The sequence below is a fragment of the Trachypithecus francoisi genome, unplaced genomic scaffold, assembly GCF_009764315.1.
Source record: "Trachypithecus francoisi isolate TF-2019V2 unplaced genomic scaffold, Tfra_2.0 Lachesis_group6, whole genome shotgun sequence".
Lineage (NCBI taxonomy): Eukaryota > Metazoa > Chordata > Mammalia > Primates > Cercopithecidae > Trachypithecus > Trachypithecus francoisi.
In genome coordinates, this window is record NW_022681471.1 from 36599677 (window position 1) to 36621962 (window position 22286).

Consider the following 22286-nt stretch of genomic DNA (forward strand, 5'->3'; position numbering starts at 1 on the left):
CTGGCTACTGCCTATGTTCACACAAGGCCCTGGGGTTTTAAAGTCAGTAGGTGGTGAGGCCAGCCAGGCCTATGTCTTTTCCTTCAGGGTGGTGCGTTACCCATGTCCCCATGAGGGTCCAGAGTGCTATCAGGGAGCTAGGGACTAGAGTTAAAAACCTTAAAAGTCTACCTGGTGTTCTGTTGTGCTGCTGCAGCACTGGAACTCAAACTGCAAGATGTGTTCCTTCCCACTCTTTCCACCCCTTGCCAAAAGCAGAGGAGCCTTACTCCATGGCCACGGCCACTACAGGTTTACATGAAGTACCGTCAGACTACCACCAATGTCCCCTTAAGGACCAAGTGATCTTGAGTCAGCTTGTAGTGAATGTTGCCTGGCCTGGGAGTCACCCTTCAGGGCAGTGGGCTCCCCGCTGACCCAAGGCAGATCCAAAAATGCCATCCAAAAGCCAAGTTCTGGAATCAGGGACTCCAAGAGCCCACTTGGTGCTCTATGCTTCAGTGGCAAAGCTGGTGCCTGTAGCTAGCAAGTCTCAGAGCCTCACCCAAGGCCCTCAACATAGTACCTAGGTATCTCTGCTGGTTGTTCAGGGCCCAATGGCTCTTCAGTTAGCAGATGATTAATGCTACCAGGACTGGGTTCTTACCTTCAAAGCAGCAGGTTCCCTTCTGGCCCAGAGGATGTCTGGAAATGTCATCCTGGAACTAGGGCCTGGAAAGTGGGAGTCATTACTCTGACTGGTGCCCTATCCTGCTGTTGCTGGGCTGTTATTCAAGCTGCAAGACAGTGTCCTCCTTACTCTTCCATTTCCTTAAGTGGAAGGAAGGGGTCTCTGTTGGAGCCATGAGTTGTGCAGCCTGGGGTTAGTAGAGGGATGATGCCAGCACTCACTTAGCAACCCAGGCTGCTGTGTCAGTAGGTCACATGTCCCCCTAGACTACTGTCTCTGGTCCCAGTTCAGCACTAGGACTAATAAAAGTTGCAATACTTTTGGCCTAAACTGCCTTTCAAGGGCCCCAAGGCATTTTAGCCTGCATTGAAGATTCCCCTCTGGTGAGGGCTAACTTAAATACTCCCTGTGTTAGGGTGGCAGGGAGCATCAGCTGAGTTTGGTCTGGTTTTCCTTTCTGACAGGACAGCACTGAGTTCAATGACTCACAATGGCTGCACTCTCCCTCTGTCAGCACACAGAAACACTCACTGCCAGGGGTTGGGGAAGGGGTGATGTGACAATTCAAGACTGTTTTTTTCTGCCTCTTCAGGGCCTCTTTCAGTGATATAAAGTTAAAACCAGGTCCTATGAGTACTCACCTAATTTTTGGTTCTTTTCACAGTGTTTTCCTTGTATAGATAGTTGTTAAATTGGTGTCCTTGCAAGGGGTGGGGACAATAGGTAGAACCTTCTATTCTGTTATCTTGTTCTGCCTCCTTCTACATAACACTGATTCAAATATTTCTTCCTTTCCTCTCTCTTTCTTTTTTTCTTTCCTTTTACCCTTTTTTTTTTTTTTTTTTTTTTTTTTTTGCTCTTGTTGCCCACGCTGGAGTGCAATGGCATAATCTCAGCATCTCAGCTCACTGTAACCTCCACCTCCTGGGTTCAAGTGATTTTCCTGCCTCAGTCTCCCGAGTAGCTGGGATTACAGACACTCACTACCACGTCTGGCTAATTTTTGGTATTTTTAGTAGAGATGGGGATTTGCCATGTTGGCCAGGCTGATCTCGAACTCCTGACCTCAGATGATCTGTGCACCTTGGCCTCCCAAAGTGCTGGGATTACAGGTGTGAGCCACCATGCCCAGCCTCCTATTTCTTCTTTAATCTATAACACCACCTCCCTCTTTTCTTGCTATTCCTTTGGTGAAAGACTGGTTTATAATTTTTCCTGTAGAATTATTCATTTTTTACATTTTACTGTATCCATTTCAATGCAAACCCTATTCCTTTATAGGCAAAATATCTTGTAGTTAGATCTATGGATGTCGTTAGATTCAGGTACAATTTTTTTTTTTGGCAGGAACATTCATAGTTGATGCTTTGTACTCTGATTGCATGATATCAGCATTCACATAATATGTTTCTCATACGTTTGATGTAAAAGATCATATCAGTGAGTTGCAGCATTCTCACCTTGATTTACCCATGATATAAAATTTCCCACAAATCTTGTACCTAAATTTTATTAAATCTATGTGCTGTTTACTTTTTATTATTGACATGTTCACATACCATGTAACTCACCATTTAAAAGTATACAAGTCATTGCTTTTTAGTATATTCACAAAATTATGTATACATTACCAAAACAAATTTTCGAGAATTTTTCTAAACTGAAAGCTCCATTTCTATTAGCAGTCATTTCTTATTCTGCCTTCCCCTGCCCCTGGCAACTACTAATCCACTTTGTCTCTGTATAGATTTGCCTATTCTGGCCATTTCATATAAATGGAATCATGCAATATGCATTCTTGTCTGGTTTCTTTAATGTATTATAATATTTTCAAGGTTAAATCCATGTAGTATCATGTATCTGTGCTTCATTCCCTGTTATGGCTAAATAATAATCCATGGTATGGATATAGCACATTTGTTTAAACATTCACCGGTTCATAGGCATTTGGGTTGTTTCTCCTTTTGGGTTTTATGAATTATGCTGCCACAAATATTCATGCATAACTTTTGTTTAAATACCTATTTTCAGTTATCTTGGGTATATACTTAAGAGTGGAATTCCTGGATCACGTGGTAATTACATGTTTAACTTTTTGTGGAAGTGCCAAACTCCTTTCCATAAAGTCTACATCATTTTACTTTCCCACCAGCAATGTATGACAGTTTCAATTTCTCTACATCTTCATAACACTTGTTATTTTCAATTTTGTTTTTATTCCAGCCATCCTAGTAAGTGTGAAGTGTATCTCCTCGTGATTTTGCTTTGTATTTGCCTAAATGAATGATATTGAGCATCCTTTATGGAGCTGCTTGCCCATTTGCATGAAGAGAGCAAAGGATTTGCAGCCTAGCATGTTTGGATTCATCCTGTGACACTCCGGTTCACCTTGGCAAAGCTTTAGCCTCTGTGGACCTTGGTTTCCTGGCACAATGAGTGCTTATTGAATCTGTGTCAGTTCAGATAATGTAGACAGAAAAAAGGCTATGACTTGATTCTGTGTCGGGCAATGGCCATTCCTACATTAAATAAAGGAGGAGAAAAACAGGGAGGCATCCAGAGAGGTGCAGCTGAGATTGATAGCCCAGTTCTTTTTCAGCTAATTCCACCTGCGAAGGAGAGGGAAGCTCTTTTCACTTTACATTTTCTACAACGTGGAATTGTGACAGAGTCTTAACCCCTCCCTCAACTCTCCCCTAAACAGGTGAAGGCACTGTCTGACCAGAACAAAGTATCACCTGTGCCCATTTATTCTCCTCCCCCTATCTTCTGGTAATTCCCACCCACATCTGCCCAAACAGCAAGGGAATGAGTAAGAGAAAAGGTTTGGGAGTATCTGGCCAGCAGGTGGTCTTGGGGTGGGGTGGGGATGGGGGACTGAGAGAGTGAAGGTCAGTTGGTGCAGAGTGAAATGGAGGCAGAAAATTCTGAGGAGTTGGAGGCGGTAAAAGTCCAGTTGCACTCTCCTCAGGTTGGTGCAGAGACCTTGGATTTCTTTTTAAAGTGTTTCTTTTAAGGTGGGTATACTGGTGAGTGGACCTGGGCAGCGGTGACTTCAGTTCTCACTTGAAACACTTGTTTATTTGCAGGGAAAAAAATTCCTTAACAGTTTTCTTCAGAAATTTTTTTTTTTAAGTCCATCAGGTCCTAAAACATTGAGTTTGTGAAACAAAAATAATAGTAAAAATCCATCAAAGACTATATTATGAATAGAAATTAAATGGGTCCACAAAAATATCTTCACAATCAATAGGTTGGCAACTGAATAGCCTGCATGCTTGCTTCCCATGGGTCTTGGGAGCTCACCAGACTATTATTTTAAAAGGATCTTTATTTGCATCCCTCCCTCTCACTTAAGAAATCAGGTGCTAGAAGGATGTATGCCCCACAACAGTCCTCTTCTCTGAGTGGTGTCATCACGGTTATCCTCATTTTTCTTTATACACTACAGGTGTCTTCATTCTGCGACTATTATTTTGCAAGAGAAAAGTGTTCCTTTTTATTCAAAAGGAGGAAGGTATCAGGGCACTGGTCAGACATGGGAAACCTTCGAGTCGCTGTCACTCTTTCAGACATAGCATTTCATCACCCACCTAGGCAGCGTGTGCGCCAACCAGCAGCATCCCCTGGAAGGCCGCAGAAGCAGCACTGGGCCCCTAACAGTTCCAGACAAAAATCAGGAGGTGACAGGGCACCGGCAGTGTCTGGTCTTGGGAACCAGACATTTCACTCCCCACCAACTGACCCTCATACTCTCAGCCCCACGCCCCCACCCCAAGACCACCTGCTGGCCAGATACTCCCAGACCTTTTCTCTTACTCATTCCCTCTCACCTGGGGAGGGAGCAATTGAGGCTTTTAATAACCTCAGGCAATATAATGATACAAACTGATCGTTTGAAAATATACATATTTAAATTTCTTTTACGTCTAAATGTTTTTGCGAATATTGAACTATAGATATTCCATTTTATTGTTCTGTCTCAATCATCGTTTGCCCTCTAGCAACAAGGACCTTACTCTAAGGGAAAGAAATAGATTCTACCGAGCAACTGGCCAAGATCCAAGATTTCCCATCTGACTTTCCCAAGCCCACCTCTCCCGATCCTTCAAGTACCTGGTACTGGCTTAAGACGTCCCACTCCTCCCCTGGGCGGAGCCGACACCACACAACCCGGATTCCCAACACCTCCCCTTCCTCTGACCTTCAGCTCCCACCCCCTCCGAGGAACAGGAGACACACAAGATGGAGGGAAGGATGGCAGCCTACCCTGTGGCAACGCCGGAGTCGCGATGCCGCAGGGGGCGCATTGGGGTCCAGCCGTCCCCACAGCGCAGATCACAGGTAGTCGGACCTTTCCCGCTGGCGCGCGGCCTCAGCCAGGTAGGTCTCCTTCCTTCGTCTTTCCTTTCTTTGCCATTCCTTTCCCTGACGCTGGGGGAAGTAGGGCCGGGGTCTGTGCCGTAGGCGGCCTTTCTGGTGCAGAGGACCTTCCCCACCCTCCATCGTGTGATCAGCCAGAGCCGGGCGCTCGACCTTGAGCAATGGTGGCTGCCTCACCACCGGCTCGGGCGTTCGGCTGATATCTGGGAGTCCCAGAGGGTCGAGTCAGGGCCGTGTGGGCGGGTCGGGGTCTTGCGTTTTGGAGCACTGAGTTTTTACCTCTGCCTGTGTTTTTAGGTCTGGCAAGTGTAGGAAGAGCCTCCTAGCAGAGTCCCTCTAGCCTTCCTCGTCGGTTGGCCTGGAAGCGTTTCTGTGGGGCCAAAGGGCGGGGCGAACAGGAGGAGAAGGGTGCGCCCACAGATTCCTTCGCCCCACTGAGGTGCTTCCCACCTACCAGGCTGGAGGAGGGTACACGTGCTGTGTCGGTTTGGACTGAGTGGTGGTTAAACTGCGTGGTCGCCGTGCGTGCTCACAAGTGCTGGGCTCAGCTTCCCTGAATGTACCCCTAAAGAGGGGACATTTCCTCCGATGAAATTTTGATCTAAAAGCAGTACAGCTCCGTTTCCACCTACGCATTTAAAGACATGGAAAGGCAACCCCCAGATTTTCAGGGACTCCCTCACATTTTCATCTTTTTTCAGTTCTGTGAAATGGGAGGATCTGAAACGGCCATGATTAAGAAAAAGAAAGAATGAAGCTTCTTAAAGTATCAAAAATTACAAAAGATAGTGGTAATAATGCAAAATATAAGCTCAACAAATTAGATGTAGACAAAAAAAAGTTCAAAAGGAAAGAAGACACAGTTGTGACAGTTATACTGGTTATTTCTAGGTGACGATGTTAATAAGAGTGTTTGTGTGTTCGCTCTTGTTGAGCTTTGTGTTTCTTGTTACTGATACTGAGGCGAAAGTTTGGCCTTATTTCCAAGATTAGAAAAACTGACCAAAGTTCTATGGAGATTTGATTGCATAAGAGGCCGTTTCACATAAGGGACTGCACTGTGTTTTAAGTGGGATTATAACCATTTTAACAGTAAAGAAAACAAAGCAATTGCCACCAGAGCATATGGTTTTTACATACCTTGTGAGATGGCATTTGGCTATCTGCATGTGTAGGACAAATTCTAGCAAGAAAATAGTGTGATTACTTGAGAATACTTGATAGGAGCCAGAACCAAGATGGGTCAGGAAATGGTAGGTAATACAGGTTCCTCAGAGGGGGACAAGTCATGGTTGGAAATTGATAATATGTGAAAAAATATACAAAACAGTGTAGTTTTTGTTTTGATTTCCTTTATGAGTCGCTAAAATTTATTTTTGTATATTTTAAGATCCTTATTTTTTTTTTCTGTGGACTCTTAATGTCTATTTCTGTTGGGGTAAGGGGAATTGAACATGCATTGTTACACATTCTGAGACCTGGCTCTGCAGAAAAGGATGTTCAGGGGACCCTTGGCATTCAGTGAGGCATGCGTGTGGGTACACACACAGTAGAAATACAGTGCTAGAGCCACACACACACACAAACACACAGTAGAAACACAATGCTAGAGCCAGACACACACACAGAGTAGAAATACAGTGTTAGAGCCAAACACACAGATGGAACACAATTCTAGAGCCAGAGACAGGCAGACAGACAGACACACACACACACGGAACACAATGCTAGAGCCAGACACACACACACACACACACGGTAGAAACACAGCTCTAGAGCCACACACACACACACACACACACACACGGAACACAATGCTAGAGTCAGCTGCCAGGTTGTGGTCACTGACTGAAGGCAGACACCAGGCTGTCTAGTGGGGTCCTTGCAAGAGCTGGAGTCTCCAATTTTCTACGCTGATGGGAGATGTAGGAACTGTGGCAGTTCAGCTGCACAACACATCAGCATCTGGAAAACCTCATGCAAGCGGTCTTTGGCCCTGGCTGAGCCATGACTCTATGTGCCTGGATTCCTGATTTATGCAGCTCAGGACTAGGCAGAGTGTGCAGGGATTTTTTCTTGGCCACCAGGATGATAGGCACATACAATCAAAAGTGTCTGGGAGGTATCCCAGGCTGTTGGTTGTTTTGTGTCTCTATTTTCATTGATTTCAATTTTTTAAGTGTTTATTTATTGGCAACAGAGTATTTAAAAAATGTTTTCTGTAAGTTATTGGGGTACAGGTAATATTTGGTTACATGGTAAGTTATTTTGTGGTGATTTGTGACATTTTGGTATACCCATCGCCTAAGCAGTATATACTGCACCATATTTGTAGTCTTTTATTCCTCGCCCCACTCCCACTCTTCTGCACAAGTCCCCAAAGTCCACTATATACGCTTTGTGTCCTCATAGCTTAGCACCCACATATCAGTGAAAGCATGGTGTTTGGTTTTCCATTCCTGAGTTACATCACTTAGAATAATAGTCTCCAGTCTCATCCAGGTTACTGCAACTGCTGTTAATTCATTCCTTCTTATGGCTGCATAGTATTCCATCAAATATAACACAGTTTCTTATTCCACCTGTTGATTGATGGGCATTTAGGTTGGTTCCACGAATTTGCAATTGTGAATTGTGCTGCTATAAACATGTGCATGCAAGTATCATTTTCGAATAATGAGTTCTTTTCCTCTGGGTAGATACCCAGTAGTGGGATGGCTGGATCAAATGGTAATTCTATTTTTAGTTCTTTACGAAATCTCCATACTGTTTTCCATAGTGGCTGTACTAGATTACATTCCCACAAGCAGTGTAGAAATGTTCCTTGTTCACCGCATCCATGCCAACATCTACTGTTTTTTGATTTTGGCCATTCTTGCAGTAGTAAGTTGGTATTGCATTGTGATTTCGATTTGCATTTCCCTGAGCATTAGTGATGTTGAACATTTTTTCATATGTTTGGCCATTTGTATATCTCTTTAAGAATTGTCTATTCATGTCCTTAGCCGACTTTTTGATGGGATTGTTTTTTTCTTGCTGATTTGAGTTCATTGTAGATTCTGGATATTAGTCGTTTGTCAGATATATAGATTGTGAAGATTTTCTCCCACTCTGTGGGTTTTGTGTATAAGCTGCTGGCTGTTCCTTTTGCTGTGCAAAAGCTCTTTAGTTTAATTAGGTCCCAGCTATTTGTCTTTGTTTTTATTGCATTTGCTTTGGGGTTCTTGGTCATGAAATCCTTGCGTAAGCCAATGTCTAAAAGGGATTTTCCAATGTTATCTTCTAGAATTTTTATAGTTTCGGTCTTAGGTTTAAGTTCTTAATCCATCTTGAGTTGATTTTTGTATAAGGTGAGAGATGAGGATCCAGTTTCATTCCCCTACATGTGGCTAGCCAATTATCCCCACACCATTTGTTGAAAAGTGTGTCCTTTCCCACTTTGTTTTTATTTGCTTTGTAGAAGATCAGTTGGCTGTAAGTATTCTGGTTAATTTCTGCGTTCTCTATTCTGCTCCACTGGTCTATGTGCCTATTTTTATACCAGTATCACGCTGTTTTGGTGACTATGTTCTCATAGTATAGTTTGAAATCAGGTAGTGTGATACTTCCAGATTTGTTCTTTTTGCTTAGTCTTGCTTTGGCTATGTGGGCTCTTTTTTGGTTCCATGTGCATTTTAGGATTGTTTTTTCTAATTCTGTGAAGAATGATGGTAGTGTTCTGGTGGAGATTGCACTGAATTTGTCGATTGCTTTTGGTAGTATGGTCATTTTCACAATATTGATTCTACTCATCCATGAGCATGGTATGTGTTTCCATTTGTTTGTGTCATCTGTGATTTCTTTAAGCAGTGTTTTGTAGTTTTCTTGTAGAAGTCTTTCAACTCCTTTGTTAGGTATATTCCTAAGGTTTTTGTTTTTGGTTTTTGGTTTTGGTTTTTTGGTTTTCTGGGTTTTTTGTTTTGTTTTGTTTTTTGTTTTTTTTGTTTTTTTTTTGCAGCTGTTGTAAAAAAAAGTTAAGTTCTTGATCTGTTTATCTGTTTGGTCACTGTTGTTGTATGGAAGAGCTACTGATTTCTGTACATTAATTTTGTATCCAGAAACTTTGCTGAATTCTTTTATCAGTTCTAGGAGCTTCCTAGAGGAGTCCTTAGGGTTTTCAAGGTAGACAATCATATCATCAGCAGTGACAGTTTGACTACTTCTTTTATTTTTTTTTATTTTTATTTTTTATTTTATTTTATTTTTTTTTGAGACGGAGTCTGGCTCTGTCGCCCAGGCTGGAATGCGGTGGCCGGATCTCAGCTCACTGCAAGCTCCGCCTCCCAGGTTCATGCCATTCTCCTGCCTCCGCCTCCCAAGTAGCTGGGACCACAGGCGCCCGCCTCGTCGCCCGGCTAGTTTTTTGTATTCTTTAGTAGAGACGGGGCTTCACCGTATTAGCCAGGATGGTCTCGATCTCCTGACCTTGTGATCCGCCCGTCTCAGCCTCCCAAAGTGCTGGGATTACAGGCTTGAGCCACCGCGCCCGGCCTCTTCTTTACCATTTTGGATGTCCTTTATTTCTTTCTCTTGTCTGATTGCTCTGGCTAGGACTTCTAGTACTATGTTGAAAAGGAGTGATGAATGGCCATCCTTGTCTTGTTCCAGTTCCCAGAGGAAATGCTTTCAACTTTTCCCCATTCAGTATTATGTTGGCTGTGGGTTTGTCACAAATGACTTTCATTACATTAAGGTGTGTGTCCCTTGTATGCTGATTTTGCTGGGAGTTTTAATCGTAAAGGATGCTGGATTTTGTCAAATGGTTTTTCTGCATTTATCGAGATGACTATGTGATTTTTGTTTTTAATTCTGTTTATGTGGTGTATCACATTTATTGACTTGCATATGTTAAACCATCTCTGCATTCCTGGTATGAAACCCACTTGATCCAGGTGGATTATATTTTTGGTATGTTGTTGGATTCGGTTAGCTAGTATTTTGCTAAGGACTTTAAGCATCTGTGTTCATCAAGGATATCGGTCTGTAGTTTTCTTTTTTGGTTGTGTCCTTTCCTAGTTTTGGTATTAGGGTGATGCTGGCTTCATAAAATGAATTAGGGAGGCTTCCTTCTTTATCTTGTGGAATAGTGTCAAAAGATTGGTGCCAATTCTTCTTTGAATGTCGGTAGAATTCTCCTGTGAATCGATCTGGTCCTGGACTTTTTTTGTTGATAATTTTTTAATTACCATTTCAATCTCGCTGCTTGTCATTGGTCTGTTCAGGATATCTAATTCTTTCTGATTTAAGCTAAGAGAGTTGTATTTTTACAGCAATATATCGATTTCTTCTAGGTTTTCTAATTTATGTGCATAAACGTGTTCATAGTAGCCTCGAATGATCTTTTGTATTTCAGTGATGTCAGTTGTAATAACTTCTGTTTTGTTTATGAATGAGGTTATTTGGATTTTCTGTCTTCTCTTGGTTAATCTTGCTAAGGTCTATCAATTTTATTTATCTTTTCAAAGAACCAGCTTTTTGTTTCATTGATTGTTGTATTTTTTGTTGTTGTTGTTTCAATTTTATTTAGTTCTGCTCTGATCTTGGTTATTTCCTTTCTTCTGCTGAGTTTGGGTTTGGTTTGTTATTGTTTCTCGAGTTCCTTGAAGTGTAACTTTAGATTGTCTATTTGTGCTCTTTCAGACTTTTTGATGTAGGTGTTTATGGCTATGAACTTTCCTTTTAGCACCACCTTTGCTCTATTCCAGAGGTTTTGATAGATTGTGTCATTATTGTCATTTAATTCAAAGAATTTTTAAATTTCCATCTTGATTTCATTTTTGACCCAATGCTTATTCAGGAGCAGGTTATTAATTTCCATGTAATTGGATGGTTTTGAAGGTTTATTTTGGAGTTGATTTCCAGTTTTATTCCACTGTGATCTGAGAGAGTGCTTGATATAATCTCAATTTTTTAAAGTTTATTGAGGCTTGTTTTAAGGCCTATCATATGGCCTATCTTGGAGAAAGTTCCATATGCTGTTGAATAAAATGTGTATTCTGTGGTTGTTGGAGAAAATGTTCTGTATATAGCTGTTAAGTCCATTTGTTTCAAGACACAGCTTAAATCCATTATTTCTTTGTTGACTTTCTGTCTTGATGACCTGTCTAGTGCTGTCAGTGAAGTATTGATGTCCTCCACTATTATTATGTTGCTGTCTATCTCATTTCTTAGATCTATTAGTAATTGTTGTATAAATTTGGGAGCTCCAGTGTTAAGTGCATATATGTTTAGGATTGTGATATTTTCCTGTTCGACAAGGCCTTTTACCATTATATGCTGTCCCTCTTTGTCTCTTTTAACCGCTGTTGCTTTAAAGTTTGTTTTGCCTGATATAAGAATAGCTACCCCTGCTCTCTTTTGGTGTCCATTTGCATGAAATGCCTTTTTCCACCACTTTAAGTTTACGTGAGTCCTTATATGTTAGGTGAGTCTCCTGAAGGCAGCAGATGGTTGGTGAGTTCTTTCCATTCTGCAATTCTGTATCTTTTAAGTGGAGCATTTAGGCCATTTGCATTCAATGTTAGTATTGAAATGTGAGGTACCATTACTTTCATTGTGCTTTTTGCTGTCTGTGTACTTGGTGTTTTTTGTTTTTTGTTTTCGCTTTTTTTTTTCTTTCACAGAAAAGTCAGAATTAAATTTTATTTCACATTGGTAGAAACCATGAAAAACGTTTACATTTTCCCACATTACAGCACAACATTTCAATGGAATATTTCTTGCTATAAATAATATCTTGCTGATTTGTAGAACTGAAACAACAGTTTATGTTCTTCAAGGTAAAGAAAAATGACATAGTAAATGATTGTTTAAACTTGTGTTTTTGTTTTATAGGTCCTGTGTGATTTATGCTTGAAAGAGGTTCTGTTTTGATGTGTTTCCAGGATTTCTTTCAAGATTTAGAGCTCCTCTTAGCAGTTCTTGTAGTAGTGATTTGGTAATGGTGAGTGTTCTCAGCATTTGTTTGTCTGAAAACGACTGTATCTTTCCTTCATGTATGCCTCATATATGATGTTTAGTTTTGCTGGATACAAAATGCTTGTCTGATAATTGTTTGAGTAGGCTGAAGATAGGGCCCCAATCCCTTCTAGTTAGTAAGGTTTCTGCTGAGAAATCTGCTGTTAATCTGATAGGTTTTCCTTGATAGGTTACCTGGTGCTTCTGTCTCACAGCTCTTAAGATTCTTTCCTTCATCTTAACTTTGAATAATTGATGACAATGTGCCTAGGCAAAGATCTTTTTGTGATGAATTTCCCAGGTGTTTTTTGTGCTTCTTATATTTGGATGTCTAGGTCTCTAGCAAGGCTGGGGAAGTTTTCCTCGATTATTCCCCAAGATATGTTTTCCAGGCTTTTAGAATTCTCTTCTTCTGCAGGTACACCAATTATTCTTAGGTTCGGTCATTTAACATAATCCCAGACTTCTTGGAGACTGTTTATATTTTATTATTCTTTTTACTTTGTCTTTGCTGGATTGGGTTAATTCGAGGACCTTGTCTTTGAGCTCTAAATTTCTTTCTTCTACTTGTTCAATTTATATTGCTGAGACTTTCCAGAGCATTTCACTTTTCTAAAAGTGTGTTCAAAGTTTCTTGAATGTTTTATTGTTTTTTCTTTAAGCTATCTGTTTCCATGAATATTTCTCCCTTCACTTCTTGTATCATTTTTTTGGATTTCCTTGCATTGGGCTTCGCCTTTCTCTGGTCCCTTCCTGATTAGCTTAATAACTAACCTCCTGAATTTTTTTCAGGTAAATCAGGGATTTCGTCTTGATTTGGATCCATTGCTGGGGAACTAGTGTGATTTTGGGGGTGGTGTTGAACAGCCTTGTTTTATCATATTGCCAGGGTTGGTTTTCTGGTTTCTTCTCATTTGGGTAGCCTCTGTCAGAATGAAGGTCAAGGGCTGAAGGCTGTTGTTCAGATTCCTTGGTCCCACTGGGTGTTTCCTTGATGTAGTACTCTCCCCCTTCTCCTATGAATGTGGCTTCCTGTGAGCCACACTGCAGTGATCATTGTCTCTCTTCTGGGTCTAGCCATCCAGTGAGTCTACCCAGCTCCAGGCTGGTACTGGGGGTTGTCTGCACAGAGTCCTGTGGTGTGAACTGTCTATGGGTTTTTCAGCCATGGATACCAGCACCTGGTCCAGTGGAGGTGGTGGAGGGTGCAAGGACCCCATGGGGGTCCTTAGCTTTGGTGGTTTAATGCTCTATTTTTGTGCTGGTTGACCTCTTGCCAGAAGGTGGTGCTTTCCAGAAATCATCAGCTATAGTAGTGTGGAGAGGGACTGGTAGTGGGCAGGGCCCTAGAACTCCCAGGATTATATACCCTTTGTCTTCCACTACCAGGGTGGATAGGGAAGGACCAGCAAGTAGGGGCAGGGCTATGCATCTTTGAGCTCATACTCTCCTTGGGTGGGTCTTGCTGCAGCTGCTGTGGAGGATGGGGGTGAAATTCCCATGTCATTGGAGTTGTGTACCTAGGAAGATTATGGCTGCCTCTGCTGAGTCATGCAGGTTGTCAGGAAAGTGGGGGAAAGCTGGCAGTCACAGGCCTCACCCAGCTCCCACAGAAACGGTAGGGCCAATCTCATTCCCATTGTGCCCCGGCAAACAGCCCTGAGTCTATTTCCAGGTGGTGGGCAAGTTGGGCTTGAAAACTTGCCCAAGGCCATCTGCCTCCCAGCTGCAAGAGAAAAGTTCTTCCCCCTCCTGTGAAGTCTGCAAGCCCAATTCACACCCTCCCCCGAGTTGTGGTCAGGAGGCCTCTCACCCCATTCAAATTGTTACAAAGTTCAGCTAGAGAATTCTTCTCCCTGTGGAGTTTTACCCCCGTTCCTCTGACCACCCTCCCGATGCATCCCTGTGGTGCCAGGCAGGAATGGGCTGCTTGGGGACCCATTGAGCTCTCAGGGCCTTTCTGCTACTTCCTCTACCCCTGTATTTTACTCGTCTCTCTAACTTGACTCAGCTTCAGGTAAAGTCAGAAACTTCTCCTGCAAACTGACCTTTGGCTTGTCCAGTGGGGGTGTGCCCAGGAGAGGAGGGTTTTCCTTTCCCACTTCTAGAGTTGGAGCACTCACAGTATTCAGGGTATCTCCCGGGTCCTGCAGGCACCGTCTGTTTCCTTAGAGAGTCTGTGGATCCTCTCGGGATTGCTGGTTTCTTCTTGCAGTTGATCTGGAGCTAAAATTCACAGTGCAAGACACCGCATGCTGCTCTGTCCGGAGCTGCAATCTAGTCCTGCCTCTTGTCTGCCGTGATGCTGTCACTCTCCTGATTTCAATTTTTTTTTTAATTCTGTCTTAATTTCATCAATGACCCAAAGATCTCTTTTTAGGAAATTGTAAGCTCTTTTTAGGAGTGCTCTAAGAAAGGAAGTTTAAATATTATCAAATACGTGTTAGCTAGAAAAAAAAACTACATTTTTTCTCAACTGTGAGAATTTTGTGGTAAACATGATAAGTAGGGCTGGGCCACCCTAGGGACACTGCTAGAAGACATTCTAGCTTTTGGTAAATCCTTTAGTGCAGAGGTTTTAACAGAGTTTTCATGTGCCAAGTATTCTGAGATCTTATATCTAACTGACCTAAAAATAGGACCATCATAGCTTGAAGACAAGAGGACAGCATTGTGAGTAGAGCTGGGTCCACAGGCCCTGTTGTCTTCAGATGGCAATTTTGCATCATACTTCATGCCAGTCCTGATGCCTTGGGGCTGCCATTCTTTGTGTCTAGCTGCCTGAGACCTCAAGGTTAAATTATATTATAGTAAGAATGCCCAAGACAGAATGTTCCCACTGGTCCTAAGTAGATTTGACTTCAACTCTGTGCTCAAACTAAAGACATTTCCTATAGTCTTGACCAGATCCAGTGTTAAAGATAGAGCCATGGGTAGATATGTTTGGATCCATTCCTAGAGTTACATGATGGGAACAAATTTATTCTCTGAGAGGAAGCTAGAGACCATTCTACCAGACAGATGCCCTGCACACTGGAGAACCAACTGTGAGAACCTGGAGTCACTTAGTGACAATCACTTTAATGCTGGTTGGCTTTTTTTTCAGTGGCAAATGATGGAGGAAGAGGTAACTGAGTGGGTGGCACCAAAGGGCATGTTAACATTTCTGGTAAAATACTGCCATCTTAAAGGAAACTCCCAAACCAGTCACCCTTCTTCCCCGCTTCCATCTTCCCCTGACTTCCTATTTTTTCCCACACCAACTCACCTCACCACTCCTCACCCTTCCCTATCAAACCTTACTGTGGTGCACTGGAAATGGAAAATAAAGTGCTAGGCAGAACTGTAGGGGGACACACAGCAGAACCACACTCCAAAATGCATATACAAAGCATCTCCTGGGAACAGCTTAGACTTTGGAACCTCCAAACAGGCACCAGGAAGAGACAACCAGCCAGGGATCCTGAGCTGAAAGGCACAGGAATCCTAGGCTAGGGACTCTGCTTACCACCATGTTTATTCAAAACTGCAGTAGCATATCCCGAAATTGTATGTTCACCTGAAGTTTGAGTCCCAACCTCCAGGGGACAGTGGGACGCCGGTCGCCTTTGACCTCATGGTCAAGTTGCCCTTGCAGTGACCCGTGAGAATGCCCAAGTGCAAATGTCTCCTGGAGAGCAGGGGTTGGGCTCAGATCCTGCTGCGTACCCAATTTTCTTCTCTTCCGTGAGGGTTTCACCATCCTCCCATGCTAAAGGCACAGTTAGGGATGTGTTTAGGTTGGGTCCATCCCTTGGATGGTTCAAGGGGACCGCTTCCCTGTTTTTCAGGAAGGCAGGCTAAGAGGACCCTGCCAAGGCCAGTCTTCCCAGGACAAGGTCCCGCAGGTGGGCCAGAGCTGGCCCAAAGTGGCTGAGATAGTGATCTGCCATGTTCGGAGCATGGTTGGTGTTTTTTCCTCAGCAAAGGGCAGAGGGAGTTGACCTCGGGGAAGGGCAGGTGGGCGTTTCTGGAGCAATACTGCCATCAAGAGGAATGTTTGGCAATCCCATGCACCCTTCCCTGTGCTTGCCTGGGGAGGAGTGGTTTGGGAGTGCTGTGGGGGACCGGGCAGAAGTAATGCCAGTGCCCAGATGGATCCAAGCTCTCTGGAGGCCCAAGGAAAATGGGACCCGTGGCTGGATTGGACTGTGGAAGCCCCAGAGATAGGCACTGAGGATGAGCTGGTCAGCCAGGACACCTGGCAGGTTCTGTACAGGAAGCCATGGCTCAGGAACCTGGTGGCGGCCAAGATCTGGGTGAGACTAATGGAGGCCTCAGCCAAGGAGCTTTTGCTCGGGGCTGCAGGCAATTTGCCTCGTGCCCCTTTTCTTGGGAGCAATGGGCGTGATGGCCTAGCTGGGTCCTCAGCCCCAGGAGGCTCTCTTGGCCACAGTGCACAGCAGTGAGGATGGGCCACTCCCAGTGTTACCAGTGGAGGGTGTCCAGGTTTTTAGCATCTTGAAAAATGAATTGGACAAAATGCACAAACCAAGCAAGGAAAGAAGGAAGCAATAAAAGCAGAGATTTATTGAAAATGAAAGTACACTCTACAGGGTGGGAGCAGGCTTGAGCATAGGGGCTCAAGAGCCCCATTACAGAAATTTCTAGGGTTTAAATACCCTCTAGATGTTTCTATTAGCTACCTGGGGTATGCCCTGTGTAAATGAAAAGGATGAAGTAACATTACAAAGTTATTTACTAGGTTTATACCCTATGTAAATAGAGAAGATATTGCCTGTCATAGCTGAAGTGTTTCCATTTGATTTAGTTCTAGGAAGTCAACATGAATTGGCCTTTTGTTTCTTGCCTCCAGACCCTATTCTCCTACCTCATTTCCCCCTGAGAGGTGTGATCCTCATAAATCTTTATGGGAGATGGAGGGACTGATGGTCTTTCTTCTGTAACTGCTTTCTGATGGCTTGGGGGATAGTCCCTACCAATTGGAAATTATGGAATTCTCACCCTGCTCTGTCTAGTGGAGGCAGGGTAGCTCCTTAGTGGCTAGGGATGATGTCTTCACCTGGAACTGCCTGGAACCTTTGTTGCATGATTATCTGAAGCTTGATGGTCTCTATGTGAGAAGAAATGAATTTGGTTAAAAGATTTAATGGGAACTTCAGGGGATGTCTACATATGCTGTCAGGAATGTTCATTCTAGTGATTTGCAGGAGAAAAACAAAACCTGCTCTGTTTTAGAATCTGTGTTTCCTTAAATTTTTAGCACAAGCGACTCCATTTTGCTTTGGTTTGGTCTGTTGAGGCCTAGTGCATAAGCTCAATCCAAAACAATGGCCTCCTACAATTTTGTTTTTTAAAAAAATTCCCTTTTTGGTCAGGTTCTCACTTAGATGAGAGTATGACCAAAACTTAGGTCCTTAGCAACACTCTCAGTTACCATCATTTTGGGTATCTGGTCTCAGCATGTCATTCATAGGTTACAGTGGTCTCATAGTCGCACATTTTTTTCAGCTCTTGTCATTCCAGTTGAAGAGAAACCATTTGACATTCTAGAGATGGCTGCATGCAAGCATTTAAAATCTCTCAGAGAAGACGGTGCACCAGGGAAACTATTACTGTGAGTGTCTGGAAGATTATATCAAGAGTTTGGAGTATGCTTCTTACCCAGGATCTGCATAAACCAAACCTCCAAAAATCAAATAGATATAAGAATGAGCTAAAGAGTCTATTCCCTTAACTAGGCAGTTTCTTCATTAATCCGCTACACCTGAATCTCTATAATACCCGATGTTTTCTCCACAGGCTGTAAGTGCCAGCAGCTGCACAGATACTTCTCTGTTCAGCCAGTTCTATCATAACTTTGACAAGAGAATTTAAAGTCTGTTGTGTAACTGTAGCTTTTTTTTTTTTTTTTTTGAGACGGAGTCTCGCTCTGTCGCCCAGGCTGGAGTGCAGTGGCCGGATCTCAGCTCACTGCAAGCTCCGCCTCCCGGGTTCCCGCCATTCTCCTGCCTCAGCCTCCCGAGTAGCTGGGACTACAGGCGCCGCCACCTCGCCCGGCTAGTTTTTTGTATTTTTTAGTAGAGACGGGGTTTCACCATGTTAGCCAGGATGGTCTCGATCTCCTGACCTTGTGATCCGCCCGTCTCGGCCTCCCAAAGTGCTGGGATTACAGGCTTGTAACTGTAGCCTTTACAGTGGAATTTGCTATAGAACCTATCATGAGGGATACATTTCTCCTTTTACGTTGCTTCTTTTACTCCAAACAATGGAAAAAGGACCTAACAAATGATGCCCTTCTAGAAGAGTGAAGGCCTCCTGGCAATGTTTTCTTTAACCCATGATGTGGGTGAAGAAGAGTGAACCAATATTCTGTTTCCGACTGATTACCAGGCAACGTATGTACCATTAAAGTTTCTCACCTATATTGGGCCTTCATCTTTTATCTTTCAAAGTGTAAGGTTATCCATGTATAAGGCTAGTTCCAAACTCCTTCACAAATAAAAGTATACCCTATAAGTGCACATAACAGACCCCTTTTCTACTTCTATTGTACATAGAGACATAAGCAAGAAAACGTATTCAAAGATAACAGTCTCATGATAGTAGAAGTCTTAATCTGTGAACTCTTGAAAAGCTATTTACATCAAGGATACCATCTTCTTCTAGGGAGAAAATTCCCTCGTTACTTTTACCTTAAGGGTTCCAGTGGGTGTACAGTTCCAAGACTGTGGAGGGACCCTTCTCAATTGTGAGATTATGAACCCAAAGTTCAAGGTTCTAAAGTTTTGCTGCAATGTGGATGGCAAGTATACTCTTTCTCTGATGTTCTCAGAAGATCCAGTCTTTGGGTCTGGTGCAGTGGCTCATGCCTGTATATCCAGCGCTTTGGGAAGCCAAGGCAGGCAGACCATTTGAGGTTAGGAGTTCAAGACCAGCCTGGCCAACTTAGCAAAACCCCATCTCTCCTAAAATAATAATAATAATAATAATACAAAAATTAGCCGGGCATGGTGGTACATGCCTGTAATCCCAGCTACTTGGGAAGCTGAGGCAGGAGAATTGCTTGAACCTGGGAGGCAGAGGTTACAGTGAGCCGAGACTGCACCACTGCACTCCAGCCTGGGAGACAAAGCAAAACTTTGTCTCAAAAAAAAAAAAGAAGGTCCAATCTTTGGGTTATAGATTGTATAGGGGATAATTCTTTTGGTGAACCATAAAAAGCTTTCTTTACCTTGTGAAAATACACGGTGGCATAATAACTTAGTATTATAACAACCCTCTTGCATGGGAGAGCTTCTACACAACCAGAAAACATGCATTGAAAATAACAATTGAATGAAATTCTTTTATAAAATGTTTAAGTGGCCCATCAGGTTACCAAATGTACCTGAAGCTTTGATTGTTTTCCCAGGAATATGGAAACAACATTGGTTATAAACTACTTTAGCAATTTATAAGTCACCACACCAATATATTCAATTTGGGTTATTTTATCTTTTCTGTGATGAGTCATGGAATACAGAACTTTTAACAATAAAAGCTTTAAGGACTCAAGAAGGACAAGGTGGTCATCCTGGTTCTCCATGAGTCTATGCTTAATTAACATTAGACTTATATCCTCTTTAATATCAGTTGTTTCTCCAATTAGGTGCATACCACTGATAACTGATGGGTTATCATAGGTAATTTGACTTAGACCGTGGAGTTCATTAATTGTACTTCTAAACAATTTCAGTATCAGCTGGTTTAACAAGAAAATCTGACAAAGTATTTTTTTTTTTTTTGGTGTCCAATTAATTTTTGGTTCTCTTGGGTTAGTAGCTTTATACAAGCAAATTTGATTATTTCTGTGGTCTACAATAACAACCTAATAACCATAATTATGATTCATAGCATATACTCAGACATATTCAAATTTTAGAAATTCCATACAATTTTGGAACATTTATTAATATTATTCACTAAAATATAACCTGAAGATGATTAAACATTATTTTTTTATTTTGACAATGCTTCCCATGTAACTAAACATGTCAGAGAGATAAAAGACAATTTTAAAGCTGAAATTCAGTTTTGGGAAACCTATTAAATATGTTAAAGGTTTTAAAAAATTTACATTCCCATGCCTCCTTATAATCTTTTACCAAAAACACATTTCACTTTTCTTACACACCTTGCATGTAAAACTGTTTCTAGTAGCCTCAATTACATGCTATAATAGTGACTCTTAGCAATTTTAATTTTAATTTTAATGTAAACCCTAGTAAGTTATGTTAATTAGGTACTAGGTGCTGGTAAAGTTTGACTGTTTCCAGCATAGCTAGAGGTGTAGCCAACTCTACATGTTCCCAGGCCTTACCTTGTTGTAAAGGAGGAAAATCAAACAAATTTCAAAATTCAAAGAAGGAGTTTATGACTTTAAAGTATTTAGCAAACCTAATATTTGAACATAATTTAGACCACATGTTTACATTTTGAAGACATTTGCATTTTACCAATTAGCTTTAAAACTGTTTTTTTATTACCCAAAGATGAATCAAGTCACATGAAATAAAAGGGATTCAGGGTCCCTACCCTGAATTTCCTTAATGATAAGTAGCAGATTGAAGATAGTGTATTTCTTCTGTTTCTTCTGTCTTGAGAGTAGTGTTCAGTATCACTGTGTTCCTGCAGCACAAGTTAGGCATTTGCCCATGCCTTGACTTCCCTAACATGGTCATCATACGGTTTCTGTTACAGAATACATGTGGGGAGTTACATCGGAACACGTGGGTCTTGCGAATTTACTGCTCTGATTCCTCAATGGAATGCATGCCTCTGTGTGTTTTCTATTTCAAGCCTTCTGGGCAGAGCTGTTGAGAGGTTGACGTAGGCCAGGTGTGAGGAGGACAGGTGTGTTTGGGGTGGCACCTGGCTCCCCTCCTGTCTGACGTATGCTGGCTTGCACTCTCCCCCCAGCCCCTTGCCAGTGCTGCCATGGGAGAAGGACCAGGGGCCGCTATTCCAGAATTGTAGGTTCACCTCAAGTTTGAGTCCCAACCCCCAGTAGCCAGTGGGATACCAGTTGCCTTCGACCTCGTGGTCAAGCTGGCCTTGCAGTGACCCATGAGTGTGCCCAAGTGGAAATGTGTCCCAGAGGGCAGAACTAGGGCTTGCATCCTACTATGTGCCCAGTCTCCTTCTCTTCCCTGCGGGTTTCACCATCCTCCCATGCTAAAGGCATGGTTAGGGATGCGGTTAGTTTGGGTCCATCTGCAGGGTGGTCCAAGGGGACCACTTTCTGGTTTGTCAGGAAGGCAGGCTAGTAGAAGGACCCTGCCCTGCAGTAGAAGGACAGGGCTCTGCAGATAGGTCAGAGCTGGCCCAAAATGGCTGAGATGGAGATTGGTTGTGTTGGGAGCACGGTTGGTGTTTCTTCCTCAGCAAAGGGCGGAGGGAGTGGACCTGGGGGAAGGGCAGGTGAGCATTTCTGGAACAATACTGCCATCAAGAGGAACTCACTTGGCAATCCTGCGTACCCTTCCCTGTGCTTGCCTGGGGAGGAGTGGCTTGGAGTGCTGTGGGGGACCAGGCAGGACTGTGGCCTTTGCCTGCAGGAATCGGAGCTCTCTGGAGGCCTGAATGAAGTGGGGCCATGGAAGCTTCAGAGATAGGTGCCAGGATAAGCTGGCCAGCCAGGATGCCTGGCATTTCTTGTACAGGAAGCCATGGCTCAGGAGCCTGGTCGTGGACTAGCAGCTCAGGACCTTTCATGAAGCCTGTGGCCATTGTTCTTCCTGCCTCTTTGCTGCCTGCAGTACCAAGTCTTATGGTTGCTGCCACTGTAGCAGAGACCTGTCCTCCGTGTTGCAGGTTCTATCTCCCATGAGGAATATGCGCTTAGTTGGCTGCCTTTGCAGACTTCTTTTTTACACACTGACTTTTCCAAGAGTCGGGGACATTTAGGCCATCAGCAAGAGTGGAAGTTACTTTCCTTTAACCCCTGCCTTTTGAAGTCTCCATGTGTGCTTGCTCTGGTCGCTGAGACTCAAGGTTTAAGACCCCTTTCATGTACCTCTCCATTTTTGGGTTCAGTCGCCTCCCGTTTTCCAACTGCAATTTTTTGTGTGTGTGCCCAGCCCCAGTCTTCTTCCCCATTTTGCCCAGATCCACCCACCCCCACCTATCCTCCAAACCCCTGTCAATCAGGCGTGCCTTGCTAGGAAGGAGGTGCGTACTCATTGGCACATAGCCT

The 22286-nt window shown here is 43.0% G+C and overlaps 1 protein-coding gene across 1 annotated transcript in view; it reads left to right on the forward strand.

Moving 5' to 3' along the window:
- The first annotated feature begins 4879 nt into the window (after positions 1 to 4879).
- LOC117077515 overlaps positions 4880 to 22286 on the forward strand; it is a 52070-nt gene continuing 34663 nt past the window's right edge. Inside the window, exon 1 of the mRNA XM_033201213.1 lies at positions 4880 to 5053. Within this exon, the coding sequence (XP_033057104.1) occupies positions 4916 to 5053 (138 nt within the window). The 5' untranslated portion in view covers positions 4880 to 4915. The remainder of the gene's footprint in view (positions 5054 to 22286) is intronic.